The sequence below is a fragment of the Anser cygnoides genome, chromosome 12, assembly GCF_040182565.1.
Source record: "Anser cygnoides isolate HZ-2024a breed goose chromosome 12, Taihu_goose_T2T_genome, whole genome shotgun sequence".
Lineage (NCBI taxonomy): Eukaryota > Metazoa > Chordata > Aves > Anseriformes > Anatidae > Anser > Anser cygnoides.
The window spans coordinates 12,649,703-12,677,268 of NC_089884.1; the positions used below are offsets into that span (position 1 = coordinate 12,649,703).

Sequence of the window (27,566 nt, forward strand, 5' to 3'; positions counted from 1 at the left end):
GCTCTAAAATCTCTGCAGTTTCGCAGAGCAGAGCTGACGCTGTTCTCACCCTGCGAACTAGAGCAAGTAAACATCACTTTCATCCACCTAACAACGCCGTAAGGAAACATTATTTCAATCTTACACCAGTATTTTGAGAGGGCATTTAGAGATGCCCTGGGGACAACTGCTTTTCTCAAGGCATGCCTATTTCCTCTTCTGCAGCCCAGGTTCCCACACTGAAATCAACATACCATGCAAACAAGATTCATATAAAGAAAATAACCTTTATTAGACAAATCAATCAAACCCTGAAAAAACAGCATCAGGTAAACATTAAAGTTTTGTTTTTTTCCAGCAATGTAAAAACCTTTTGAGAAATTCAGAAAATTTCATGTTCCTTTTGTCGCATTAGTAAAGTCTTTCCCTCTTGTGACATGAGCTATTACTGTCTTGACAGCCCAAAATCTTGCATTAACTTATTTTAAAATAGTAACTTCTAAAATCTTCCCTGTGCAACTGTTTCCCACACAATTTTGTACAAAGGTGTCAACTGTGTTCTATTTGCTGTCTAAAAAAAAAAGAACACATTTTAAGAAACATTCAGCTTATTAAACAAGTGTTTTATGTACAGTACAGGAATTTCCAGATTTGAATGAACGTAGTTTATAGGCGGAGGGTAACTCACGTGGCTATGAGGGTTTACATCTGAGACTACAGCAATGCACTGTGGGGGCCGAGCAGCTTCTCCACCCTAGCAGCAGCTACAGGTGAAACTGCAGTTGAATAAATTCCTGCTCCATAAAGGCCAAATGTGACACCGCTTCTTTCACCTCTGGGGGATGCTGATTTACAGCACTTCATAAACCAGGAGTAAGCAGGAGCTGGGCAGTAACTGCAGCTTCCAAAAAAAACGCTGATCTTCAACTTTCCTCCAAGAACTCCAAGACAGCATCACAGCCCCGCAGTGAGCTTTGATGTTACTGGGCCTTAACAGGCAACTTTGGGACACAGGACACATTTGTCCTGCAGTTACATTGTGCAACTTAAGACAATATGCGTCGAAGGTTGAGCGTTACGCTAAACCTAGATACTCAGAAGCTGTTGGTCTCAGATGCCACCACCACCCAAACCTACTCAAATAAGCAACGCTGAATGGACCACGAGTATAAGTACCTGGAGAGGGGCTAGGTCAGTGGCAAAGCAAGCGGCTGGTCCCCGTCACCCCAAAACCTGGGGCACAGCCTGGCCCCTGGGACAAGGCACGCTGCAGGCTGAACTTTGTCACTCACGCCTCGTGTGGCTGGAATCTGACTGTGGGGGCTGAGTGGCACAAACCAGGAGGAGAGGATCTTGGAGTAGGCGAGCTGTGTCCTCCTCACCCACCTGCTATGCTCCCTGCTCTGCCTTGGCCTCCCCACCAGCAGCAGGGACGCCTCCACGTGCTGCCACAGGGGGACCCGGCCCCTCTCCTGAGGAACACTCCTGAGTTCACGCATGAGAACAACGGCTGAGCTGGCAGATGGTTAGCGCAGCAATCGCACAGGGAGACCGAAGAGTCAGCAAGAGCTGGGAGATGGTTAAGACAGCGAGAAGCTCAGCACTGAGGCACTGGGAGAATCATGTGAAGAAACAATTTACTGTAACAATGAAATTGCTTTTATTAAAACAGAAGTGTTAAGCCAAGAAAATAAATTACTGCTATGATAGACATATTTAGAACATAAGGAAGGACGTTAATCTTGAGCTCCAGGTCAATATAACCCTGAAACAGGAAGTTACGCTACTTTTCTTAAATACCTTGGTTTCTCTTCTTGCCCTTCCAAAAACTTTATAAAATGTGCAGCTTAGAGAACAAACAGTAACAGAGTCACTTGTAACAAAAAATCTGTACAGCACATAGCTTTAAAAATAATACATTTTTTTTCAAACAGCTATGTTACTTATTACTCATAAATATAGGGCTAATAAATTTTAAATGCCCAAGGTCCCATCCAACACCAAAGCTATTAAGTGTAGTTGACAGAAACCTTCTCGGGACTTCCCCCCAGCCAGAGGTCAGGTTTTGGACTGTCTGAAAGAGCCTGATTATGTGTAAAAGTATCTTCACGGATGAAGACTGTCTCCTTCTGCTGGTCAGAGGCCTGGGGTCTTCAGTGAGTTTGAAATGGCAATCAAACCTGGAACACAGCACCGTGCAATGGGTTAGACTGGCTGCACTCCCACAACACGGCAGGATCTGTGACCTGCAGGTCCCTCGGTCCTGGCCAGCAGTGATTTTGCAAAATACTTCAAAACCACGGTTTGTCAGAGCTGCGTTTTGGTGGAGAAGGAATGTTTTACTAGAAGAGCCTCTCAGGAGGAATGAGGTGCTTCCCCTGGGCTAAGAGCTGCCTCTGGCTCAGGATTCACGCAAAGGCTACGTGCCGCTGCCAGAGCAGCAGTGGGGCAGCAACCCCCCTGCAGCTGTTACCACTTCAGAAGGTCCTGCCTGTGCCCTGTCCCAAGAAGGGGCTCAGGATCCCAAATTTTAACCTTGGCAGCTGGTTCTGTTTAGCTCAGTACGACCTCCAGTACCTGCGGATCACAAGCCCAGGCCCTTCACGCTATCTGTTGGCCTGTGCCTTGACCATCCAAGCCCCAGTCCTGTCTGTCTCACACTCACAGCCCTCTGTTCCCTGCAAAAAGGGAGCCCAGTCCTAAGGACCGGAATCCTTTGGTGAGGAAAGAAGCAAAAGCTGAGCCGGATGCAGGCTGGCTTGCGTGAGGCATAGTACACCTTTGCAAGGGCCTGCCACCCTGCTTGGCTGCCTGGCTTGTCAGGGCTCATCTCTCCTCACACAGATCACCAGCGAGCTTCCTCAGACATCTTCTGGACCTTCTGGCCAACCTCCAGAAGTAAGTACTTCCTCCAGAAGTAACTACAAGAGCAACACCTGGCAGCTCCCTCAGGACTTCCTGACCATAACCTAGCAGGTTCCTTTGTTTGGTGATGTGTACAGACTCCTTGGGAGGTTCAAAGGAAACTGTGGAATAAATCCAGCTTGGGGAGAATACCATGGATTCCCCATGGCAGCTCAGAGGGACTAACAAACAGCAGGATTTCGGCAAATAGCCACAAGAAACAGATTAGTGGTTAGACAGCTGGGTAGCATTCAGAGCAAAGAAGCTCATCTGAACACTGACACATGGACTAGGTGGAGCTCAAGCCTCTACCACCTGAAAATAATTTTTGCTTGTTTTGTTTCTTCTCCTCCAAACCAGGGAGGCACCCGACCTGTTATTTAAGGCGATGGCTCTGGCTGTGGGAGTTGGTTGTCTCTAGCCACTGACACGGGTCAGGAATGCATGCGGGAGACTTCTCATAGAGAAGTGGGGGGTGAGGTCCTCCTGACTCAGAGCTACTGACAAGCCTGACCAGCACTCAGAGCTGCTGGAAAATCCCCTTCAGGGGCTACTTACAACAACTCCACTTCCTTAGGCCGTATACGTGTGCAGAGGGGATCACACTATTGTCGAGGGACTTATGGTGACCTGGCCTGCTTTCTGCAGAGGAGAGAAGCCAGCATTAGTACAGGGTTAGAGGACAACAGCACTAGGACAGAAGCTAGTGGGAAGGGAAGCGGCTGAGAACCCTCAGGAGCGTAAGAGAAAAAAATGACATCTGAGAGCAACAGGCTCCCGTTCTTCCCTTCGTTCCACCTCATTGCTCCCCACAGAAGGTCCAAGCCTCCCCAGAAAGGAGCTTAGCAGCATCTGTGGCAGAGCTCCATCCGCTCGCCCCCAGGAGGTTAAGGGTGTACCCCAGCCCATGGCAGCATGAAAGCTCCCGTGTGCACAGCGTCCCCTCCCGATGCAGCCTCCAGCCCTGCAGGTCCTTTCCAGTGCATCTCCTCAGGGATCCTAGTCACGAAGGGGAGGCACTCACAGCGCAGGGGCTTTGGCTTGCCCCCGAAGAGGCGAGTCTGCGAGAGGAAACATCACTTCCCCACAGCGACTCCTAGCCCAAAAGCAGCATCTTCAGTCCCCGCCTGAGAGGCAGTGGCTTGAACCGAGGAGGCAGTGGTAGTAACAGGCAGAGTGAAGAGAGCATTTTGGCTGCTTGCACTTACTGCAGAAATGTACTGGCTGTTTGTGAACCGGGGTTTCTCCTCCATCGCAGAGCTGTGTTGTGAGCCTAGGGGCATGTAAGTGGGTGAACCCATGTCTTCACAGAAGCTTTCTTGTGGGATGCTGGAGACACAGCCACTGTCGGAGCCGCTGGAGCCACTGCCTGACATGCAGTGCGATGACTCGGAGCTCTCTGTTGCTGGGGGAAGACAGGAAAGTCATTCTGAGGACCGCGAATTTGGCCTACATGACCACGTGCACCTGGCAACGTACCTCTTTGCAGAGGCACTGCTCACACAAGCCCACGGATATGCCACACTGCTACCTGGGCCACTTTAAAGCCACAGGCAACAAAATAACCCAACGCAGTAACCCAGTGATGCTGGAGGTTGAGCAGGAGGCACTGAGCACTGAGGACTGCCTGGGGCTGGCACAGGGCAGGAACAGGGAGGCCCCGCTCCCCGGGCAGTCAGACCCCGAGCTGCCCGTCCCAGAACCGGCATCCCGGGCAATGCCGCTGGTACCACCGCTCCCACCACACCTCCGCAGGACACGCACTGCTCCTCCCGTCCCTCTGTACCGGCCAGAGAGCTTCACGCAGGGGAAGCCAAGGGGTCACTGGACCAAGCTGGCCAAAGTGAGGAACGTAACGCCTCCTACCTGCCAGAGGGGCAAGGCAGGCAGAGGCACAAGCACTGCTCTCCAAGGCCACAGCAGCCCTGGTATGCGGCGCCAAACCTGCTCCCGTGAAAGCAGGAACGGAGCTTGTGCGGAAGGGCAGGGCCCTCCTTACTGCACCGCGGGTGTGCGGCAGGGCGTGCCGTGACTCCACGGAGCCTGGTGTGACTGCATGGCAGGGAGCAGGCCGTGGGGACGAGCCCAAGGCACAGAGAGGCTGGGCTGCAGGACACATCTCCGGGTGCGTTGCAGCTCATACGTACTCAGGGACGGCTGGCTGCTTGTCTCGTGCTCCAGCTCATCTTCCTCGATGCAGGCACCAATGTCAAAGGGGCGCCTGGGGGCCAGGACGCCTGGCAGCAGAGCCTGGTCCAGGTACATGTGCAAGTTGAGGGGCCCCAGGAGGGAGGAGGAGGAAGGGCCGTATGCAGCAGCGGCGCTGCCAGCAGAGAGCTGCGCCTGCGTCCTCTTGTACGGGTTGGAATGGTCAAACAGAGACACTGCGATTGATGCTCTGGTCCTGGCGCCTGCCACAAAACATGAAGAAGCCCTGAGCGTCAGTCCTGCCCAGCTCACTCGCTGCTAGGGGGCAGGGCAGGCTGGCACTTACCTCTGCCTTTCATGATGTAATCGATAGCACGGTCATTGATAGCTGCCTCGCTGGGTTTGATATCCAGAAACGGCTTGTTGCCCACACCCATGGAGACCATCTCCTGCATGCGGATTTCTGAAGGGCAAGAGCAAGGCGTGTAACAGCCACCTGCGTGGCTGCCCCGACCCTCCCTGCAGGCGCTATGCTGCAACAGGGCCAGGCTGCTCCTGAGCTACCGGCATTAGATCCATTCTCCCCTTGCTCCCCAGCCTGAGGAGTCTGCACAGACAAGCCCCTCATGCTCTGCTCTGGTTCGGGCGCCCAGTGCCATGCCACCTGTGAGTGTCATCCAAGCAGGAAGCCTGGGGTGAAGAATAGGCTCAGCCAGCCTGAGCCAGGCAAGCGGGCACTCCGATAGCGAAGCTGTGGGGAGAACAGCGAGCTTTTCACAAGCACGGCCACTCTCACAGAGCAGTGAGCTTTTCAGAAGCACAGCCACTCTCACAGAGCAGGAAATCCTGTGCTAGCACCTCGCACTTCTCTCAGTGTCCAGGCAGGTGTCTACAGTTGCACAGAGCTTGGACAGCTGTCAAGGTGTCTGGGACAAGGGGCAGGGAAGGGACAGCACCCAGCCAACCCCAGCACATGCTCCTGAGGCTGCATGCAGGCACACAGCTGCTTGCCACACAAAGCTGCCTGGTAATAGGCTGCAAACCTACTCAGGACAGCACGAGCTGAAGGGGGCTCCCGCACCTTTTGCGGCACAGACGCCCTGGGAAGGAATCACACCTTTATTGCGGGCTGCCTGCTGCCACAGGATCTTGGCAATATCACTGGTCCAAGCCTGCTTGGTCTCGGCTGAGCTGGCCTGGAGGATGTACGTGTCGCTCGACTTCCGCCTTCGGAACCAGATCTCGAAGCGCAGGCCACTGTCTCCAGAGTTCTCCGTCAGACCGATGTCTGCGGTCTGCCAGAAAAATGGAAGAGCAAAGCATCAGCCGGGGCTGCACCAGGGGCAAAAAGGGTAATCTTGTTGGCAGGCCGGCCAGGGGAGAGAGCTGACCCGATGAAAGGAGACAGGCAACCTTCAGGGAGAAGTCCAGAGCCACTTCTTGCCCAAGAGCAATCTGCAAAGCTGCCCTTACCTTGAAGGAGCGCTTGTAGATATACACATCAAAGCCACCCTCGATCCTCTTGGGCTTGCTGAACAGGATCAGGTCCTCAAAGAGGAAGACGTGTCGCTGGCACTTCCTGCGGCCCAGCCAGATGGTGAACTCGTCCTGCCGCACCAGCTGCCCCTGCTCCTTCAGGTTCACCTGGCCGTGGGGAACATCCTGGTAAGGCCCCGGCAGCTCCCCCAGCCAGCAGGAAGCCAGGGCCAGGCAGGCCTGGACACAAAGAGCAGGGTCCCACGTGTGGCCCGCGTGGTGAAGAAGTGGCCACTGCCTGTCACCTGAAGAGGTAAGGGGAACCTACCTCCCTGGGGCTAGAGGCCACCCCAGGCTGAAACAAGTGGCTCAGAGCTAAGGCCCAGCCCGCAGACAACCATCTCCTGTCACCCTGCACAGATCTGTGACAAAGCTTTGGGGGGCCAACTGGAGGCATCAGCCTGGCCCTTCTCTTGGGGGACAGAGAAAGCTCAAGAGGAAAAGACAGCCAGAAACCCGCCAGGAGCCCAGGCACATCTGGGTCAGAAGACGAGCACCTCGGTTCCTCCTGCCCTGGACCCATCTTCCTCCACCCTGAGCCCTGCAGTAGATTGATTTTTTGCTTTGTTTCTCCTCCTCCGGTGCTGCCCTTCGTGTGCCTCTCCAAGTCCCACCTTGCTGATTTTTGCCTATCCCTGGCATCAGCATCAGTTTGAATTCCTTCCTGCAAACTCACTGCCTCTCCTAACAATGCAAGGAGGCCGCGAGCCCTGCTGATGCCTTGCCCTGTGCCTCAGCAGTCCCGCTGCGCCGTGCTGGCAGCCTGGCACCCCGACCACTGCGGGGATTTGAGGGGATGCTCACCACACAGCCCAGAGACCCCAAACCTAGAGAGGGGGGAGGAACGCGGCTTGGCCCCCCGGGCAGGGAAGGGAGGACACTGGAACTTACGTCACAGTCGCGGATGGCGTCCATGGCCAGCAGGTCGTTTCCGTGCCGGAGCTGAAACTTCACCATCTCCTCAGCCGCTCGGAGGTAGCCCAGCTCCTGCTCTTGCGCCTCGCTGCACTCCTTGATCAGGTCCTTCAGGAGCAGGGCGTATTTGCTCATGCGCTGGATGGGTTTCAGCAGGTAGGAGGCCAGGTCCATCTTATCCCCCAGCTGCACCTGCTTGAACTGAGAACCAGAGCAGAGAGTGAGGGCAGCAGCTCCCCGCGTCCCCACGCAGGCACTGACACCGCGGCTGCCCCAGGCCTCAGCTTCCTGACTAGGGTACTCGGATTGCTCTGCAGGGAACAGGATCGATGCTGCCAGGTGCTGGGCTCCTTCCCAAAGCACTCATTGCATCTCTGCCCACGTGTGCAGAGAGCCGGGCAGGCAGCGGCAGCGCTGAGCAGACCTCAAACAGGAAAGCTGGGCTGGTCTGCACGGAGCAGTGACCCCAGCGCCCGGAGGAACCGCGGGTGCAGGCAGCGGCATTTACCTTGAAGAAGGTGTTCCCGTGGCTGGCCAGCAGCGAGTCCGACTTCGGCTTGTTCTTGCTGTACAAGGCGTACATCCCAAACTGGTCTTTCTGCAAGAGAGATCCCCATGTGAGACCAAGGCAGAGCCAGGACCCAGCGACAGCCATGCCCCGGGGTTGGTGACTCCCATCCTTCTGCCTCTCCCAGGCTGCCCCAGGGCCTCCTACAGGCGTCGGCAAAGACTCGGTTTTAAGTTCAGCAAGAGCCAGGGTGAGTTCTTGTCTTCCTATTCCCACAGTAGCTAGGACTTCTGAGCTCATTTTCCTGCTACCCCTTGCTCATTACATACCCCAAGAGGTATCAGCCACCTGGTAAGCGACAAGCATGCATGGGGCAGTTGAGCTTAAGACTGGTGCCTCGTGCTTCTCCCTGCCAGCTCTTTGCAACCCCTCCTGCACCTCTCTGCTCAAAGTCCTTCCACAGCGATGCCACAGACAGAAGACAAGGCGAGGGATGCCCCTGAAGAAGCAGATGGGCTTTAAGGAGCAGCTTTTTGCTGCCCCAGCAGTGTCTCTTGGTGGCAAAGTACAACAGGAAAGGCAAAGAGCAGCCGCTGCTGCCTGGGCTCAGCCTCACAGAGCTATCGCAGTGCCACCTGGAGCAGCACAGAGCAGACACGGGCCCAGCATTTGAGCTGGCAGGGCACAAACCAGCCTTCCTCACGGCTACAACGGCAGCTGAGGGAACGCAGATGGGCAGAGAGCGAAGCTGTCACCTCCCAGGCAGCAGAACATAGCAGCTACCACAGGACCAGATCCCCCGCAGCCCCGGCCTGACCCAGAGAGCCGCTACGGCTCAGCACGTGCACACAAGCACCACGCACGAGGAGACCTCGTGCCCTTCCTACAGCCTCAAAGCGACCCAACGCATGTCCCCAGAGCCAGCGCAGGGCGCTTCTCCCCTCCCGAAAAGAGCCACAGCCCAGCAGCACGCAGACAAGCGGCCAAATGCAAAGCACAGGAGCCAAGCACAGAGGAGCCCGACCCCAGGAGAAGGTGCCGATGCCTTACGTGCCGCAGGAAGCAGTGGCTGACGCGCAGCGGGTGGTTGCAGCAGCTCTCGAGCTCCCGCAGGAAGTACTGGCTGTGGAAGTCGTAGAGTTTCTCCAGGTTCCCAAAAATGACGCTGCGCTTCCCACGCAGGTCCTGGGGGAGGTCGAGGCGCTCCATCTCGGGGAAGTAGCTGTCGATGATGTAGCAAAGCGACCTCACGTACTCCCGCTCCGTGGTCACCATCTCGTCAATGATGTGCCGCAGCTTGCTGCAAGAGGGAACGCTCGGCCTTGAAGGGACGCAGACCACAGCTGCGCTGCGGCAGCATCTGGGCTGTCCCTAGAGAAGCTCTCCCTGGGTCCCAGCCTGGAGGTGACCCCTTAGTGCCATCTGAGCTCGGATTTGCAGCTTTCTGTGACAGACCCTGACAGAGCCTGCGCAGACCCAAGGAACACAACTGGCTTTTCTGTTCAGGAAGGGAAGCCCTGTTCTGGCTGTGGCCCTGACCCGGCCTCGGCAGGACACACATCCCCGGGCTCACCCAGCCCCGGCTCCCGGACACAACAAGACACCCCCAAAGTCAGTGTGCTCCTCAAACACGAGGGAAAGCAGAAATCCCAGTGACTTCTGAGAGGCGTCAGCCCGATGACTGGGTGCTGTGGGAGGCACTGCTAACGCTGGGGGAACAGGAGCTCTGGATGCAGCCGCTGTCGGGCTGGAGCCCCTGAGGAAGGGCTGCCCAAACAAGGGGGCTGCAGCTTGGAGCAAGAGGGCCAGAAGGAGTTGGAAGTGCTGCAAAAGGCTCTGGCTGGGAAGGAGGGAATTGCTCTGACTCTGCTCTAAGCCGGAAGCCCGCTGGCTACAGCTGGAGCAGGCGTGCACTCTGCTTTTAAGAGGGAAGCCTCAGCCCCGGTGGGAAGTGAGCTTCCTATCGGGTCATCAGAAAAGAACACCTCCTAGCACGCGTTGCTCCGCGCTGCTCTGAGACAAGCGCTCCTAGGTACCAGGTTTCCACTGCGAGGCAGTACAGCACTGCCCATAACTACTGCCAACGTGCGCCTCTCTTCTTGGCGTCCCGGCTGTCCGCAAGCTCCTCTGGCTGGCCGAACAGCAGGACTGCCTCCTGCCACCGAGGGGACGGGGCTGGGCTCAGCTCAGTGCGGGAGGCACGCGGACCCTTTGCGGGGCACTTTCCCTGCCGGGGAAGTTTCCTGCAGGGGTCTCGTGCACTTGCTCCATGCCCACAGCCACTGGTGTGCACGCACGTTCCCTGACCACGTTCCCAGCACCGCCCTGTCAGGGATCGCCCCAGGCTCTCAGTTCTCTGAGATCTGCAAGTGTTTTTTTATTTTCAATCTTTTTTCAATGAGAGCAGTTGAAAGACCTGCCTGGCGACTCCCTTTCAGGAGCAGCTCCCATCCCTGGGCACGTTGCAGCGCTCAACACAGTTAAGATCCTCTAAGAGGAGGGAAAGACCAGAACAAAAGCCAGCTGCTGGTGGTTGCTCAGGTCTCAGCCCCACAGGGTGAACACAAACACCCCCTTAACCTGCGAAGCAGCTGCCACAGGGATGTGCCCCCCCCAGTCTGGGCAGAGCCCCCCCAGAAGCGCAGGGGGACAACTGCACTGCTGCGGACCCTCACACCCCAAGGTCGGCAACGCTGCGAGCCCTTCTCCTGCTCTTCCCCCCACTTTCAGAGGAACACTGCTCCAGAGGCTGTGGGGGAAGGACAGCAGACCTCCTTTCCCTTTTTCCCCCCCGAGGCCGCAGCGCCAAGCGCCGCAGTCGCTCACTCACCTGCCCCAGCTCTTGGCTTCGGTCGCGGAGCCGCAGCCCCTCTGTCCCTCCAGCAGGCAGTCCGCAGCCCAGCTGTGAGCGCCCTGCCGCAGCGCAAACGTCCTGTCCACCAGCTCCGTGCTGCTCACCTCCAGCCCCTTAATAAAGACGCCGGTGTTGCCGTACCTGGCCGGCTCGCTCAGCGTCCTCTGGCAGCCCGACCACAGGCTCTCACCGCAGGGCAGGTCGAAGCTCTGGGCCTTGCGGAGCATCCTCCTGGGAGGCGGCTTCCCGGAGGCTGGAGTGGAGGCGCAGGACGGCTTCACCTCCAGGGTTTCCAATATGCTCTCCAGGTTTGACTTTTCCTCGGGCAGTTTCGGCGACTTGGCGGCCCCGCTTCCAAAAGAAACTCGGCCGGAGTGGGGCCCTGCACCGAGCGCAGCTTGGCAGGCAAATTCATCCCCAGCACCGAAATCGCCAGGGCAGCTGAGGGTGGGCGAGGGGATTTTCTCCTTAGTCCAGCCTGGAGAGCGGCCGGGCCTGCCATAGCCGTGGGGGGTGCTGCAAGTCCTGTCCCAGTGCGGCCCGGGGGCGGCCCCCTCGGAGTGCCTCCGGTGGCACAGGCTGCCGGCCTCGCTGCCGGCCCCGCTGCTGGCCCGCGCCTGCTCCCCCGCGGCTGGTTTGCGGTCTGCCAGCAGCGACCTCCTGGTTCTCAAGGCTGCTTCCAGTTTCTTTTCAAAAACCAGCTTGGTCTCCTGGCACTTGGACCACGCGAACTTCCACTGCTTGAGTCCCTTGTCGCTCTTCAGCTCGCAGGCCAGCTCCTTCATCTCCTGGAAGCGGGCATCGCTGATGTCCGGGTGCTGCCCCTTGTAGCTCTCCAGGCACTTGATGACCCCCGCGCAGTGCTCGGCGGAGCTGCAGTCCTCCATGCTGATGCAGGCGAGGTGTCGCATCCCTTCCAAGGCCCACTCGTACGCCTGCAGGGAGCCAGAACAAAAGGCAACAGCCAGTCAGAGGCACTCGGGGAAGAATAACCCCGGCTCGGTGCCTAAAGCGTGAGACGAGAGAAAGGATCAGTGTGTGGCCAACGCAGTTCCTCGAGTGTGAGCGGAGGGGGGGCTGCTATTGTCACTGGGGCTGAATTAACAATTCAGCAAAACAAACAGCTCCTTATGCGGAGGGCTTCAGCTGTGCCGGCTGCTCTGCCGCAGCCCTACCTCCCCGGCAGCACCCACGCTGCCGGACGTGTTCCCTGGGGAGGGGATCCCAGGGGAAGCTGCTGGCGAGACTGCAGGAACCTTCACACACCTCCACAGCCCTGATCGGGATGAAACCTGGAACTCCCCTTCCTGCCTCATCCTGCCTGCTCCCAGCAGGACGTGGTGGAGGGGGCACGAGCCAGCTAACCGGGCGCGGGTTGCTGCTCCCCAGGGCAGTTTCCCCGGAGCCGACGGGGCACAGCACATGGCTCGAGGAGAGCTGGGCTCTGTGGTCACCCCAACCCATCCCCACAGCAACGGGAACCCGGGACCACACAAGCTCAGCTGCAGCCCAAGCGTTTTCTGCGTCTGCTGTCGCCCGAGCGGAGTCAGCGCCCTGCCCAGCCCTGCCTGCTGCAGCGTTACCTGCTCGTGCTGGTTAGCTCAGCACCGAGCTCAGCACTTTGTTTCTGGTACTACAGGAATGCTGGAAGCTGTTTCACGAGGCTTAGCTCCACGAGCGATGCCCACGAGGCCTCGCTCATACAGCTCTGCCCTCTCGGTCAAACAAGAGGAGCGGAACGAAACGCTGCCCACGCGGACAGAGGCAGGGCAGGGGCGCCTTACTGCCACGGCAGGAAAGGGCCAAGGCAACACAGCGCACCAAGACCACCGACAAAAAGACAACCATGGGGTTCAAACAATGGCAGAGTATGCTGGGTGCCAGGGGAAAGGCAAACATCTGAATTACTCCAGCCTCAAGTCACTGTTTTCTCTACCAAGCATGGCTGATGACAGGGTTTAACTACGCAGGGAGCTTCGCTGCTCACCAGCGAAAACATAAGAGTTATTCATTAAAATCTGATGCAGAAGGCAGAGAAAACCCCCGGACAGGCCTGCCCAGCACCTTCCACAGACTGCGTGCGTGCAGAAACACCACGGGCTGCCGCGGGGGTGAACCAGCCGGCACTTCACCTGCCAGGCCCCGCGTGGCTGCTGTGGCTCTGCTGAGAAGCTGCAGCCGCGCTCTGTGCCGGCAACGAAGGCGTCAGCCTCGGAGCTTTTCCCACCTGACAGCCAGAGCTGGGCATCCAACAGCTCCGACAGCCTTCGCTCCGAGAGCTTAAAGCACGTACTGGCATGCAGAAGAGGGCCGTGGACGTCAGGAACAGAACACCCACGTGTTACACAGATGTGGAGCAGTTGCTGCATCCCCATCGGGACATCGGTGGGGAAACGGCCGGGTGCTAGGCTGCCCCGTGCTGCTGACACAGGTAGGCAGGGCCGGGTGTACGGGACGCAGACGTGAGGAAAGCTGAATGCCAGCGTGCAGGAGGCCACCCACAGGCCGAGGAGTCACTCCAGGGGCAGATGCCACAGCCGCGGGAGCTGCCACAGCCGTCCCCGTTGCTCTTTTGAGCTGCAGCTGCGTGCTCTGTGTGCAGCCAGCCCCATTACTCATGCAGAGCAAGGAGCTGCTTCATTAGGGCCAGCAGCTGCTGGGGGAAAACGCTCCTTAAACAGCCCCACGCAGCCGCGGCACGGGGCCGGCAGAGGCAGCAGCCCCGGCACAGGGACAGCCCGGCCCTGCCGCTCTCTCGGCCCAGGCTTTATGCTTGAAAGTGCCCACTGCTGGGGGAGAGAGGGGCTCGCAGCTGGCAGAGGCGATGCCAGAGCCCGCTGAGCCTGCCCTTACCAGGCTCTTTAATTCCCTGGCGGCACTGCACACCGAGGTGAGGTGAAACCCTGAGCGCTGGGGGGCCCGGCAGACCTGCGCAGCAGCGACAGATGGCCCGGTTTGCTGGGGTTTTGTGCTGCTCCTTCCATTTCTCCACAAACCAGCCCCCCAGGCAGGGGCTGGCGGGCAGCCCGGGCTGAGGGCTCATCACAGCTCTCCGGTCCTGCCAGCCAAGGGGTGATGATCCCAACCAAAGGCTGTACACAGGCTCTGTTTTGCTCAGGGATGGGAAAAGCTGAGCTCAAAAGGCACACGGGGCTCTGAAAGAGGGTGCTGAGGACGCGCTGTGCAGGAGAGGCACGGCAAGGAGGCCAGCCTGGCTCTTTTTCAGCAGCCATGGGGAGGGCAGCCGCCCTGCGAAGGGCTTCCCCGAGGCTGAGGAACTCGTTTCCATCCACAAACGGGAGAGAGGGAAAAGCAGAGGCTTCTGCAGCGATTCCTAGAAATAACAGACCTGTCTGTGGCCTCGGCGAGGAGGAACCAGGGCTGCAACCCACACAGGGAGGCAGCCCCGCCACCTCATCTTCATATGGTATCTGTCTGTTCTTGGCAAGGACTCCACGGCAGCGCAGAAATTACTCTAAATCTCGGCATTTCTTCCATCCCCAGTGCCTGTCACAGGCTAGTGAATAGCTCAGCTTTGTTCCCTGCACAATGGGAGCGGCCCTCCACACCCCGCAGCTTGCTTGGTAACATGCTAAGTGGCCACCAAGGTTTTCCCAGCCACATCATCCGCTCCAACTGCCCCTTTTAGCACACGAAATGGCAGCCCCCCTCCATGCAGTGAGTCCGCCCCGGCACGCAGGAGGAAACAACGCCACGCAGGCGAGGGCATCGCCGTCGGCTCCGTCCCGGGGAGGCTGCGAGGCACGCGAGATGTGGGCACTGGGGCGCAGGCAGGGCTTCTCTGCCAAGCTGCGAGAGCCTCTCGTGTATAAAAGGAGGCGGACGGGTGCAGGGAGGCCGAATGCTCCCACCAACGCCTGCAACCAGGCAGGAAGGAGCCTGCACCTCGGCTTTTGATCTTGACTCTCCAGACAAGTCGTTACCAACTCTCGAAATTACGGATTAAAGACAAACGTGCTTCCTGCGCGCAGAGGGCTGACCCGCGCAGCAGCAGCGCGAGGAGCCAGCAGCAGGTTGGTCCCGCCAGGCTCCGGGGGAGGCCGGGGCTCCTGGGGACCTGCTGTGCCCCAGGGAAGAGCCCGGGACGCCGCTGACTGCCCTCAGCCCATCGCCCTGGGCTTGCCCCCGCTCCTCTCACCACGGCGAGGCTCGCAGCGCATCGAGGACGGAGGCTGCTGGAGTCTGTCTCTGGCACCAGACGCACCGCCTGCACGCACAGGCCACGGGAAGGGGCTTGGCTCTGCCGCCAGCGCTGCGTGGGGAGCCTTCCTGTGGGTCCTGCACCCATTCGGGTATCACACCTCACCAACCCAACCTACCACTCACCCACCAGATTCCTCCCGGTCTCAAGGTCCAGCGATCTCTCAGATGCTTAATGAGGAGCCAGGAGAAAACCCCCCCGCACCTCCACACGCCACAAGGGGCTACCTCTGTCTAAACCTCTTTCACCTCTTCCCGTGGGGAGATAATTATTGCAACAGGAGTTTTTTTCTTGTCACAATGGCAACTGGGTGTCTGAGCAGGCAGAGGTAGGCGGAGCAGGCTGATCACAAACTCTCTAACTTTCTGCAGAAGAAAAATGCTCCTAGGGAGGTTTCCTTCCACACCGAAGCGACTGCACAAGGGAGCTGAGATAGGGGCGGTAAGAAGCTCAAACCCAACCTGATGGGAGCAACGAGACAGGAATCCAAGAGCAGCTTTGGGTACGGCAGCTGAAGCTGCCCTAAGAGCCAAGCCACAAGAGGGGCCAAGTCCCCCGTGCTGTGCCTGCCCCCTGCTCCCGGGCTTTGACACCACCTTCACCCAGAGGGAGGGGAGGCATCCAGCAGCCGGGAACGTTGCTGCAAACGGTGAAAAAGCACCCAACGCCATCAGAAGAGCCCTGATACACCTTGCGTGCAGCTCCTGTGCACAAGGTGTGCTCTGCTCAGCCGTTAGCAGCACGTAGCTCATCACAGGCCTCTGCCCAGCACCCCACACTTCAGCACCCGTCTCACCCTCACTGCCTTTCAGCCCAAGCGCTGTTAACCTCTGCTGGGAGCTTGGAGATCCACGTGAGGTCGGTTTGCAGCACAGAGAACAGAACCGGTGCAGCCAGAGAAGGTCAAAGCACTGCGAGTACTGCTGTGAACTGAGCCAAGTGCTCACCAGCATCTACTCGGTGCCACGCGGGCAGAGCCCTGCTCCACCGGGGTCTGGGCACCAGCGGAAAGAGCGACGGCACTTAGCAGAGCACAAGTCCAGGGTAAATGCTGCTCTCCTGCATGAAAATGCCTCTCCCAGGTGTGCTCTTCTCACTGCATGTGCTCGCTGGGGCCTAAAGCCTCTAGAACCCACGACTGTCTGGGGCTTTGAGAACTGCCCCAGCTCACAGCACCCGTGTCCCCTGTCACAGGTTGCTGTGTGCACAGCACAAGCAGGGACTCGTGGCTGCAGACTGCCTTTACGCTGACAGTCCAGAAGAAGCAATTCACTACTTTACAATGAAATATATTGAAAGCATCGTTATCCGGACTGAAACCTTCCTGGCACGAGAGCTGTCAGCCTGCAGACAACGACGAGCCTGCTTCCCTGCTGACCGGGGACCAGGCAGGTAGAGCAGGAAGCCCTCGGCTCCGCGCTCGCTCAGACCCACCCGCGCTTTCCTCAGCCTCCCACCCACTGACACCAACGGTGCCCACGAAGGAAGGGGCAGGGGGAGGGCAAGCCTTCAGTGCCCGCAGACGGCAAGCTGGTTAATCACCTACAAACATCCCCCGTCCTACCTTGCTGTTGGTACAGAGGGGGTCCATGTCCCGGCCGAGCGCGGCTCTCTGCTGTACATCACCATCCCCGAGGGCCGGACTGAGGCAGGGCCACCTCGCCAGCCCGCCGGCTGGGCTCCGGCTATTCACAAGCAAATGCTGCTAGCCTGAATACCAGGTTGAGGAGCCCTGGAAACCGGAGAGCAGGCGGGGGGGGGAAGGGGCCGCGCTTCACACGAGAACCACTGAAGTGTGCGGAGAGCAGCCCGCCTGGGCGCAGGCCAGATCCCCTTTCTTTCATAGCGCAGAAACGGAGAGAAAACACACCTACCGACCCCAAGCTCGAGCAAAACTCAAAGCAAGCTGCCACCCGACACACAAGAGCTTTGGAGAAGCAGGACGGTCCCTTCTGAAGATGCAGCAAAGCTTTTCCCGTGCCTCAAAGCCGAAGCCCCGCTCGCTTCCAGCAAGATCTGCGGCTCCACCAGCGGGCAGCAGCGCTGGGGCGCACCAGGAGCGCAAGCATTCACCAAAGCCACCAGCTACACGCAGTCTGTGCTGAGGTTCGCTGTTCCCTGCTCCCCACCCTGTCACATTTGACTATTCCGAACTGCATGTGAAGCCTTCTCTGGGATTCATTAGCAGCAGAAAGCAGCCTAATGAAAACCATGTCCTACACGGGACGTAGCTGTAGAAGCTCAGCTCGAAGCACTGAGGAAAGGACTCACCCTCTTGAAATACAAAGCGCAACAATTCCGGAGTTGCTGTGTGGCTCACATTGCCTCCCCTCCTCTCTCCAAGGGAGGAGAGACCACTGAAATCACCAGTTTGCCTAAAGCCAGCTAAGAAAAACAAACTTTCAATCCTGTATTTGCATTGCTGCCTGTTACCAAGTGGCTGGCGCTGTACAAACACTGCAGGAGGGCAAAGGATGAGAGACGAGCGCAGACCATAAATCCTTCGGGTTTAAGGATAAGAAGGGAGGATAAGTAGGTGCACCTACAAGAGGAACAAGACATCAGGGAAGGGGCAACGGTCAGTGGGAAACACGGTGGGGCCTGGCTGCACAGACCTCGTGGGGACCCAGGCAGCCTCCGCAGCACCACGAGTGGCGTGCGATTGATGCGGCAGGCAGGGTGTGCTCATGAGAGCGACACGCTTGGAAATACTTCTGCACTCCAGGTGAACGTGAGCGGAGCTCAACAACCCCTTCCTTCCCCCTTTGGGCGGCGAGGCTCGACACGTCCGGTAGAGTCTAAATTACAGGAGAACATAATTGGGTCAAATGGCACTGCGCACGATTCCTGCCCTCCCAATGGCAACACGATGACCCAAAGGGCAATTGCGGCTCGCTGCGCTGGAGCTGGCGTGCGGGACGCGTGCTTGCCCTTCTTTTAATTGCTGCGACTGCCAAGCAACACCTAGGGTAGCTTCATTAAGAGCGGGCTGACTCAACTAATGAATCACACCAAGCCACGGTAATCCCTGCTTCGTTGGATTCAGAGCTTCCACAGAGCAACCTGTGCCAGACACACACGAACGTGTGTATATACATATATATATACACGTATTTACATGTGTACGTACAGAACAACTCCCTGGGAAGCTGGGCAGCGAGTGTCTGGGACTCGCCCTCTACAGCTGCTCTGCAGCTGCAGAAAGCCTCCCAGCAGCAGACGATGTGCAGTTTTCCTCAGTCTTTGTGTTTTGCTCCGTGGTCGGTCATGTCTTTGAACACTTGGGTAGATTCTGCACTGATTTTTTTTTTCTTTCTTTTGTCCCACCAAGGGGATTTTCTCAACATTTAAAAACTCCTAAGCCCAGAGGACTGGGGACCAAGTTTGCTCCCAGCAAAATCAGCAACTTCAACGTTTGTGTTTGCTGCAAACCAGCCTCTTCGTGTTTGAAGTGCTGCCCATCTTTTCATGAGCTTTGTGCCTCACTGCAAAGCTTTTCTGTCAGTGAAACTCCGCTTCCGATCCCTTCTGATGAGAACAAGAGCAGATGCTGTTTCACTGCCTTGGTGAGGACCATCCTCCCTCCTTCCCAGTTACTTCCTCCAGTTCCCCCAGTACGCACCAGCCAACCCTCACCTCAGAGGCTGCCACAGCACAGCTGACATTATCAGCTCAGGAGGGTGCAAACACGACAGCGTGTGACATCCAACAATTAAGGAAATCCCTTCATTAATAAACAAGCTGCTGCTCGAAGTGGCCAGAAGTCTGGCAGGTCTTCCAGATGCACTGAGCGTGGCCTCCACTACTACAGGCGTGAGAGGCAGCACTCACCAGATCCGTGCTGTAGCAAAGGGAGCTGGTAAAACAGACTTGCTGAAGTCTGCTTGGGCCACTGCCCTTCTCTCCCTGCTGCCTCTGACAGCGGGGATCTGGTGGCCGGTCCTCCATTCGGCTGCCACAGTCACCGCAGTCATGAAACCACCCCGAGGCTGACTTGACCCAAGTCACACACGCTGAGATTTTACTGATGGCTGAGGAACCAGAGGCATGAACAAGCAATCCTGGGTACCTGTGTGACCGCTGCCTAGAGGAGGGGGGAGGAGAAGAGCAACATTTTCACGCCTTTTGGTGAAGGGGAGCACTCCCCTCTTTGGTCAGAGCCGGCAGCCTCTCGTTGCCAGTCGGTTCCAGCCCAGGCCACGTCGAGGTCTGTGAGTCACTGAAGCCGGCGCCTTGCACCCAGCAGCAAATCGCCCTCTGTTCAGACTGGTGTCACCTCCAGAGGTTTTGCATGTGTCGCCCTTACACCTCTCCCAGGAGCCCCATCGCTACGCTGCACAAATACCCCTCGGTAATAGCACACCGCGGGCCAGCGAAGGCAGACGGGGCTGTGCTAGGTGTCTGCCCTCGGCTCCCCATTAATGACACCCTCCGCGCTCAGCTGGGGATTGCAAAACCTCCAGCGTGCCCTCGGGCCCGGACAGGGGCGCGTTGATGCTTTCTCTGTAGTCTTCAATTCCCGTCCTCCTCTCTGCTGTGACAAGCTGAGCCGAACTCTGCGTCATCCTTGGGCGATGTGCTGGGATCTGCCTGCACGGCCGGAGGGAGGGCAGCCTGCCCGAGCTGCACCGCCGCCTCTCCCAGCCCCACAGCAGCCCGTAGGGGACCGCAGGAGGGAGGCCAGCCACCCGTGTGCTGCTGGCCCACGGGATGGCTCCTGCGCTGTGGCCGAGCAGGGGGGAAGGCTCTTCCCCCCCTCTCTGAGGGCAGTTTTGCCTTGGGAGGTGTGGAGCTGAAACTGAACCCCGATACTCAGCACAGCTGTTGGGCCTCCCTTCCTCTGGGCGACTGACGAGGCAGGAGATAGGCCCCCGGTTTAAGAGCACACGAAGAGGCACCGAAAGGATCCGAGCCCCCCTGGAGCAGCCAAAGGAGCTGGGTCAGAGGCAGCGGGTGCTCCGGAGAGCCCTGTCCATATGGCCCGGGCTTTGATATGCAGATGGAGGCATTGTGAGCTCCGGCCCCATCTGTAAGCCGAAGGGAGCTCCATGTCCAGATTGCTCGAACAGATCTCTATTTAACTCCCGTGACTAAAGGGAATTCCAGTCTCCGGGAGGATCCAGGCATCCAGATGGATGCCAGCACACGAGCATTCAGAAAGTCTGTCACCCTGCGCAGCTCCCGTCCCAGGATCCAAGCGAAAGAAGCATCCAAGCCCAACATCTTGCTCACACGCACAGGGCTGGGGGCCAGCTGAGGAAAGACCTCTGCTAGCATCACATCTTGCACCTCCAGCGCGACGCGTTCCCCTCGCAGCTCAGCTGCAACCCGAGCTGGGAAATCCCTAAACCTGCTGGGAGGAAACGCTGCGTCCTGATCCTGGAGGAGATTTGGTTTCACTGCCTCACACAAGGGGAGCCTCAGACTTTCAGGGAACTGTCAGTTTGTGCTCACAGGCAGCCAAGGACACCGCAAAATAGTTATGGAGAGGTGCTCTGGTGACCAAGGACGCTGCAGCACATCACACATCGCCCCCCTGCATACACAGCAGTGCCGGAACATGTTGGCGTTCCTGGGATCAGAGAAGGCAGCTGCGGGGTGAGCAGCCTACACCCCAAAAGATGCTACGGGCTGGCCTGGTACCGTGCTGCCCAGCCTCTTCTGCCGCTGTGCCTCCAGCCAGGGGGAGGCTTCAGCCAGCACCTAGGAGGGAGAAGAACAAGGAGCCCCGACAGACAGGCTGCCCAGGCCTCGTGCTGCACTTGAGCAGAGCCTGAGGTGCTGGGGCAGGCGCTCAAAAATATACCAACCCGAGAACTCCTTACCTTCAACTGTGAATTTCACTTGGATGTAGCACATGAAAAATCCTAACTAATCCACTGCTGACTCTGATGTTGAGGGACAAACTTATGCAGCAGTCTCACACCTGTGTTGCAAACCAGAAGCAGCACCAAATGCAGGTGCTCCCATTTAGCCTCCTCCTGCAGTCACGGAGCTTGCTGGGAGCTAGAGACACTGCCACGACACTGATTTGGCAATAAAGTCGTTGACGAAACAAGAGAAAACAGCCTGGATGCCAGCAGATCTAGCAGCAAGTTACTGAGAATTCAAAAAACAGAACATTAACCAAATAACTCACTTTGCAAGGGGGAATATTTGGGGGAGCTGTTGCAGACTGGATTTAAACGGTCAGGACTCCTCTTGTTTGTGCAAGAGGTCTACCTCAAACTCCAAGGCAAAGCAGAAACTTTCTGATAAAGGAATATCCTTTGTTGGGAAAGTAAACGTTAGAGGCTTATTAAACTTGCAGGAAGGCTTTGCCAACAAAAACCTGGCGGGAAGGAGAAAGGAGAGATTTCATGCATTAACCTTGCATGAACTCCACAAGAGGATCAATTCCCCAACCTCTAGGCTCAATCCCCCAACTGCTTCAGGCTGTGTATGAAAGTGGACACCCCTGAAAGGAGAGAGCAAATCAGGCTAGATGTGTGTCTGGGGGCACGATTTGGACAGGGTAACTGAGGAAGGAGAGAGAGAAGAGAGAAAGAGAGATGAGACAGCTGCTGTCAGACAAAGCGGCTTCGCCTTAGAGCAGTGTCACAGCATCAGGAAGGCACGGTGCAGGAGCTTCCTCTCTGCGTGATCTTCCTTCATCATCATCATCATCATCATCACTTGCACCAGTAACCAGGTGAAAGCTGGTATTTGGGAATTTCATGCAGCCCCTCCCCAGAAAAGTCAGTCTCTATGCAGAGGGGGAACAGTACACGTTATACAGGAGGATTTATTATAAGCCACACTAAAATCCCCATTTGCTCAGCAGCACTGGGGGCAGAGCCATGTTCTGCCCCGCACAGGACCGACGGCAGGAGACACGCACAGCGGCACAGTGCTCCGCGTGTCTGTACACTACAACAACGACATCTCTGACGTCTCTTTTTACACGTTGGTGCTAAGTTCTGTCCTCCCGTTCTCCCGCAAGCCCGTTCCCGGAGCTGGGAATCATAACTTTCAGTAAACTTAACTCAGCCTGTGCCAAGCAGCCTGCGATAGAAAGAAATCCTGCTGCGACAGGAAAATCCCACTTGTAGGTCCCAGCTACCCAGACCCTTTCCAGCTTCCCACGGACCAGCATTCACAACCCTTCTTTACTCGTCAGAGGCGAAGCACAAAGACACATCAATAATTTACTCCCTGAAGGGGACTGGAGTTTTCTCCTTAAAACCACGGTCTGAGACACCACATCCTGTACAGCACCAGAATCCAAGCAGAGCAGAAACAAGAAGTCTCAGCAGGTAGCTGCTGCGAACCTCCAGGGGAGAACTGGCAGGTCATGACAGCTGATGAAGTCAGCTCATTTACCGTGCTCTGGATCTCAGCTGTCACATCTGGAGACCAGCTCCGTCTCGATGCTGGGAACACCGTGCCAGCAAGTCTCGGTCACTCGCAGGACAGGAGCCCACAAACCCTGCAGCAGCCCAGGGGAGCAGCCCCCTCTTGTGCTGTCCACAGCCTCTGAGAGAAGTCGAGGCAGACCGAAAGCTCTGCCTGTGCATGTGCCCAGGCAGTCTGGAGGCATGCGGTGCCAATGATGACTTCTAGATGCAATTAAATCTGTGAAGATCATGCAATATCCCCCAATAACAGAGAAACAGGGACAGGCACTGCCGTATGACACAGAGCATCACCCTGGGATTCAGAGGGACCCCGCAAAGACGCACACAGCTGGGAGGGCTCTGAGCACACAAAAGGCACACACAAAGCACTCTGATTCATGCTGGACGCGCGCACACACACACAAGCAGCGGAGTGAAAAGCCTCCTTTACATTGTTTCCAAACAAATCTCAATGCCACCAACACGTGTGCAGCGCCCGGGCTGACTTGGTACTTACAGGAGTGTCCGCTGCGCCTGCCTGCCGCCGCAACGGGGACGGGATGGGAGCGCTGCTGGAAGGGAGGGCGCATGGAGACCCGCAGAGGCGCTCCTGCGAGCGGGGCCGGAGCGAGGGGAGGAAGGGCCCCCGGCCCCTCTTTGGGCCCCAGAGGCAGCAGCACTTGTTCACGGGATGGAGCGCAACAACGCTGGCATGCCTACAGCAGCAAGGACAATGGGGAGGGATGAGGAGGCGCTGCCATAATCAAATGCAGGCCAGCTGGCCCTCCCCCAGGAAGGGCAGGCACCTCCTTCACTTGCCAAAGGCTTTGTTTTCTAAGCCACAAAGAACAAAGTGGTGTGAGGGTGAGAGCGAGAGAGGAGCCGAGGAGAACCTGACGCGGGCAGAGCCACACGTGAGCGCAGGTAACGCGTCCGGAGATGCCAATGCAGACGCAGAGCGGCTGGGCCACGCTCCGCACGTGCTGAGCACAGCTCAGAGCAGCGTGCCCTTGCTGGAGATCCCTGCTGAAGGGACAGAACCAGCCCAGGCAGATGGCTGGGTCCTTTCAGAGACGGGATCCAAGGGCCAGAGAATGCCTCTGAAGGAAAGGCTCCAGAGCAGAGCCCAAAGAAATCCCAACAAGGGAAATGCCAACCTTTCTCCAGCAGCCTCAGCCCAACAATCCCGAGCACTGGGCCTCTGGATGGCTTCCCTTGGAAAGCAAACGCAAGGCGAGGTCCCAAGGTTCCCACCAGAAGAGGCAGCGTCTTGCACAACATCCTGACGAGCAGGATAAAAAGCCCTTGGGGCTGGGGCTGCCCCGGGCCCTCCTGTAATGACACAGGCGCTTCAGCTCCGAGGCGCTGGGTACCAACCACACCGCGGCTGCAGGGCACGCAGGTGCTGAGCTGGCGGGATGCGACTCTGCCCTTTCCGGCTGGGCCAGTGCTTTCTTCCAGCAGCGACTTTTTGCCAGAAAGTATCGTGCGTCTGCTACCGACCTTCCGCAGGACTGGTTGACATCCCAGGGATGGCAGAGACCGCCCTGCAGGCTCTGGCTCAGGAGACGTGCCGCAGCACGCCAGGTAGCTGCAGACGGGGCGCGCAGCTCCCACACGGGCAACCTCAAGCCCGTGACCGCAGGCAGCGTGGCGCTCTGCTCACGGTAAAGCCGAGAGCGTGCAGAGACCTGGGGATATGACAGGGAGCTGGGAAATAAATTCACCCAAAGAGAGCTCAAGAGAGGAAAAGGTTTGAAGGCTAAGAGGAGGAGACTTGCCCTAGCTCCTTCTGGCAATGCCAGTGGGCCTGTTGTGGTGTCAGCACGAAGCCAGGACAGGCAGCGAGAGCGCCGGATACTGGGGACCCGCGGCCACAGGCACCCCAGAACAAAGCAGACGTTGGTGCTTCTGATACGACATACACCCTGGCTTGTTCAGCTTCCCATTTCTCCCCCAAAGCACTGTGTGGTGCCACATCCCATCACGGCCTTGGAATTGAGTAAAAGACAGGCCAGACCAGGCTCAGAGCCACAGGGCAATGGCAGCTCCCCGAGCGTGCCCGCGCCGAGCCTGTGGTGCTGCAGCAATCCCCTGCCCGCAGTCGGAGGTGGGAGGCAGCTCCCTTCGCCACCCCTGCCTCGGCCCAGCCGTCCTGCAGCCCGCTGCAAGCACCAAGAACTCCTGCCGCAAAGGAAGCAGGGACAAATGGAAACATCCAGCTTGGCACCGGTCATGGCTTTGGGGAGGGAACCCTGCCAGCCCATGTGCAAGCTCCATGTGGTCTGGCCCAGCTCAGCCTGCCGCATCGCAGGGCGCTCTGACAGGCCCCCAGAGCTGCCGAGCGGTGAAAAACAGCGCCGCGGCTCGATGGACCGTACAGGGTATGCCTGTCCCCTTCCACGGCCTGTGTGGCAGCCCCGTTCAGCACCCTACAGATCGTGTGCCCGCCACACGCTGAAGGGCCGGGGAAGGGAGCCGCCCGTTCCTCGTAGGCAGGGGATGAATCCCACGATCCCTGCGGTGGGTGCTCCACTCCCTTGGCACACGCTGAGATGTTTGGAGAGACCGGAGCTTGCCAGCTCATTACCATCGTGTACATTGCTCACGCATCCCCAGGCTTTTTTCCCCGAATCCTGGGGTCTGGCACGCTGCAGGCTCTTCACAAGAAGGAAATCAAGGACATTGCTTAGTTTAGACTCCTGCTGTTGATCCCTTCAGATATTAGGGAAGAGAGAAGGGGGTTAGGCAGGCACTGACAAGATCACAGCAGTAAGGTCAAAGCAGCTCAGCATCAGAGGAGAGTGAAATCAGTTTAGATAAAATCTCCTGCTACCCCCCAGCCTCCCAGACACCACCACTAGCTTTGCTTTGAGAAGGCAGAAAGCGTTCTGGAGATCAAGATTATTTTAATCGGCACTGAAAGAACTTTCACGCTGCGCAGCAGTTTCTGCGCTCATCCTACAGCTGCAGGATGCGTCCCCTCCACACCCCTGGTTTCGGTTGGCCACTGGCTCACAATACCCGTGTGCTGTATTTACAACACCAACACTGTTTATAGTTCTACTGAAACTAGCGAGATCAAAATCCTCCTCCCTCCCTCAGCGAGATAGCTCTGCCCCACACCAAAGCACGGCGCAAAGGCACCGAGCCGCTGTCGCGCAGCTTCCACTGGGGCTGCGCAGCACAAAACCAAGAGGGCTGCTGCTGCCAAGGACTGCCTTCCGCAGCTGTCAGCCACCAAAAGGGAGCCGAATCGGTGGTGCTGTGAGGCCCTAAGAAAAGAAACGGGCCATCGCTGGGCGCTGTGCAACATCTGTGCCCCTGGGAATGGTCCAAGCTTCGAAAGGCTTTGAGGCTGTGGAAGAACACCCATTGCTGTTGAGTTCTGTCTGACCAACCTGGCAGCCCAAGAGCTGCTACGTGCCGTAGTTCCCATGCCTGAAGAAAGCAGCCACCAAGTGCTGCAGTCCACATCTGTGCCCGAGAGGTTCCCAGCTTTGGCTGGGTGGGTTCACACCAGAGAGATGTTTGGCCTGGCCAGAGACTTGCCAAGATGCTGGGCAAGGCTAGGAGCCTCCGCGTGCCTCGCCTCATCAGTAGCATGACGACAGATTTCTTGACCAGAATTCCTACCAGGACCAGAGCACTGGTTCCTGCTGTCCTACAGCACGTAAAGCACTCCTCCCTCCACTGAGAAAAAAGTGACAAGGTTCCGCAGCAGGAGGGTCCCTCACCTGAAGAGCGAACTGCAGAGATGAGCGAGAGCGGACCTGCAGAGCACCATCAAACAAACAGCCCTCGCACGGCCTGGCAGCAAGGCTCCGGGCTGCCTTCTCCACTCTCCTCCCTCGCACAGGATGCTTCGCAATGTTTTTCATGTTTAGCTGAATTTCCTCCCCTTCCCCTGAGCACTTCTGGCTGCCAAGCCAGCTCAGAGACAGCAACTAAGTGGCACCTACATCTGGTACAGCTTAACTTTTAGTGTCTATTCTTTCTGGAATTTGAGAACTTCAAACTCAATGTTTGTACAAGTGTGGAATAAGTAGAGCACGGGCTCCCTGGTCCTCTGTTCCTGCCAAAGCTGTACTTCAAAACGCACTTAGAAAATCCTACTGCTTACTCATGTGCAGCTTTAGAAATTAAATCACCAAATGCAACGGCAGGTCTGCTGAATGGGTGCGCTTGCATTAAACCAACCAGGTGAGAACGCCAGGCAGCCAGCATGTCACCACACACGTCCTCTCCTGCTGCTCTACAGATGCCTGGACCAACTTAGTCCTTGGGTCCCTCAGCCACACTCCCCAGCACGCTGTTCTGGTGCTCCGTTCCCTCCTGCATGCCTCCAAACGAGAGGAACCGGGCTATATTTGGGACTGAATAGCAGAGTGCTACTCCTGACATGCCAACAGGCTGGATTTAGCAGCACGTAAGGATACAGCATGAACAAAACGCAGGCAAACTACCTCGGCCTGGTGGCCAAGGCTGGGCACAAACAGCCAAACTCTAGGCCTTCGGTGTCTGAGCCAGCGCTGCCACGATTCTTCCACTGCTGCACCAAGAAGTGCCCGCAAGCTACAGCTCAGACAGCAGCAGACCTCTGCTCCTACTAGATGTGGACACCCTCTTAACTAACCTCTTCTTCCACATACTGACTTGAAAAAATCTCTGCAGACCCATCAGCTTGAGAGGTCTTTTGCAAGTCAGAGATTCAGCTCCCTGTTGGCACACACGTGAAGCTTCATGTCTTTCATAAACAACCAAGCTCTGGACCGAGTCCGAGCAGGCTTTTTACACCCTCCCCCGTACAGCAATTGTCTCGTCTCACCTTGTCAAAAAATTCGTACAGCCTGACTGTCTCACAGACTCGATGCCTGTTTTCATCCAGTTGAGTGCAGAACTCCTCCAGTTGATCTCTGTAGGTCTGCAGCTTCACTCGGTAAGAATGCACATCCACAGAGGAAAAGTCTTCCCATCGATCCATCTTCTTCAGTGCTTCCTGCCCCCTTCTGCAGTATTCCTGAAAGCAAAATGTGATTGCATATGAGGATGGAGACCTGACAAGGAAAATACATAGCCTTCGAGATCATTAACAGCTGGGACTAATTAGACTGGGTTTTAGGT

General features: G+C 57.3%; 1 protein-coding gene across 9 annotated transcripts in view; it reads right to left on the minus strand.

The window, feature by feature from the left end:
- Window positions 1–246: 246 nt before the first annotated feature.
- The window catches only part of PLEKHG4 (pleckstrin homology and RhoGEF domain containing G4), a 94,224-nt gene continuing 66,904 nt past the window's right edge, over window positions 247–27,566 (minus strand). For 3 of the 9 annotated variants that reach the window (XM_048078603.2, XM_048078605.2, XM_048078608.2), the window contains 10 exons: window positions 27,271–27,462; window positions 10,821–11,779; window positions 9,041–9,290; window positions 7,991–8,080; window positions 7,459–7,683; window positions 6,505–6,675; window positions 6,113–6,326; window positions 5,378–5,494; window positions 5,031–5,294; window positions 247–4,288 (listed from right to left, as the gene is read on the minus strand). In XM_048078603.2, coding sequence (XP_047934560.2) covers window positions 3,960–4,288; window positions 5,031–5,294; window positions 5,378–5,494; window positions 6,113–6,326; window positions 6,505–6,675; window positions 7,459–7,683; window positions 7,991–8,080; window positions 9,041–9,290; window positions 10,821–11,779; window positions 27,271–27,462 — 2,811 coding nt within the window. In that variant the 3' untranslated portion in view covers window positions 247–3,959. The remainder of the gene's footprint in view (window positions 4,289–5,030; window positions 5,295–5,377; window positions 5,495–6,112; window positions 6,327–6,504; window positions 6,676–7,458; window positions 7,684–7,990; window positions 8,081–9,040; window positions 9,291–10,820; window positions 11,780–27,270; window positions 27,463–27,566) is intronic. The other 6 variants (XM_048078606.2, XR_007168923.2, XM_048078607.2 and 3 more) reach the window with 6 other exon arrangements.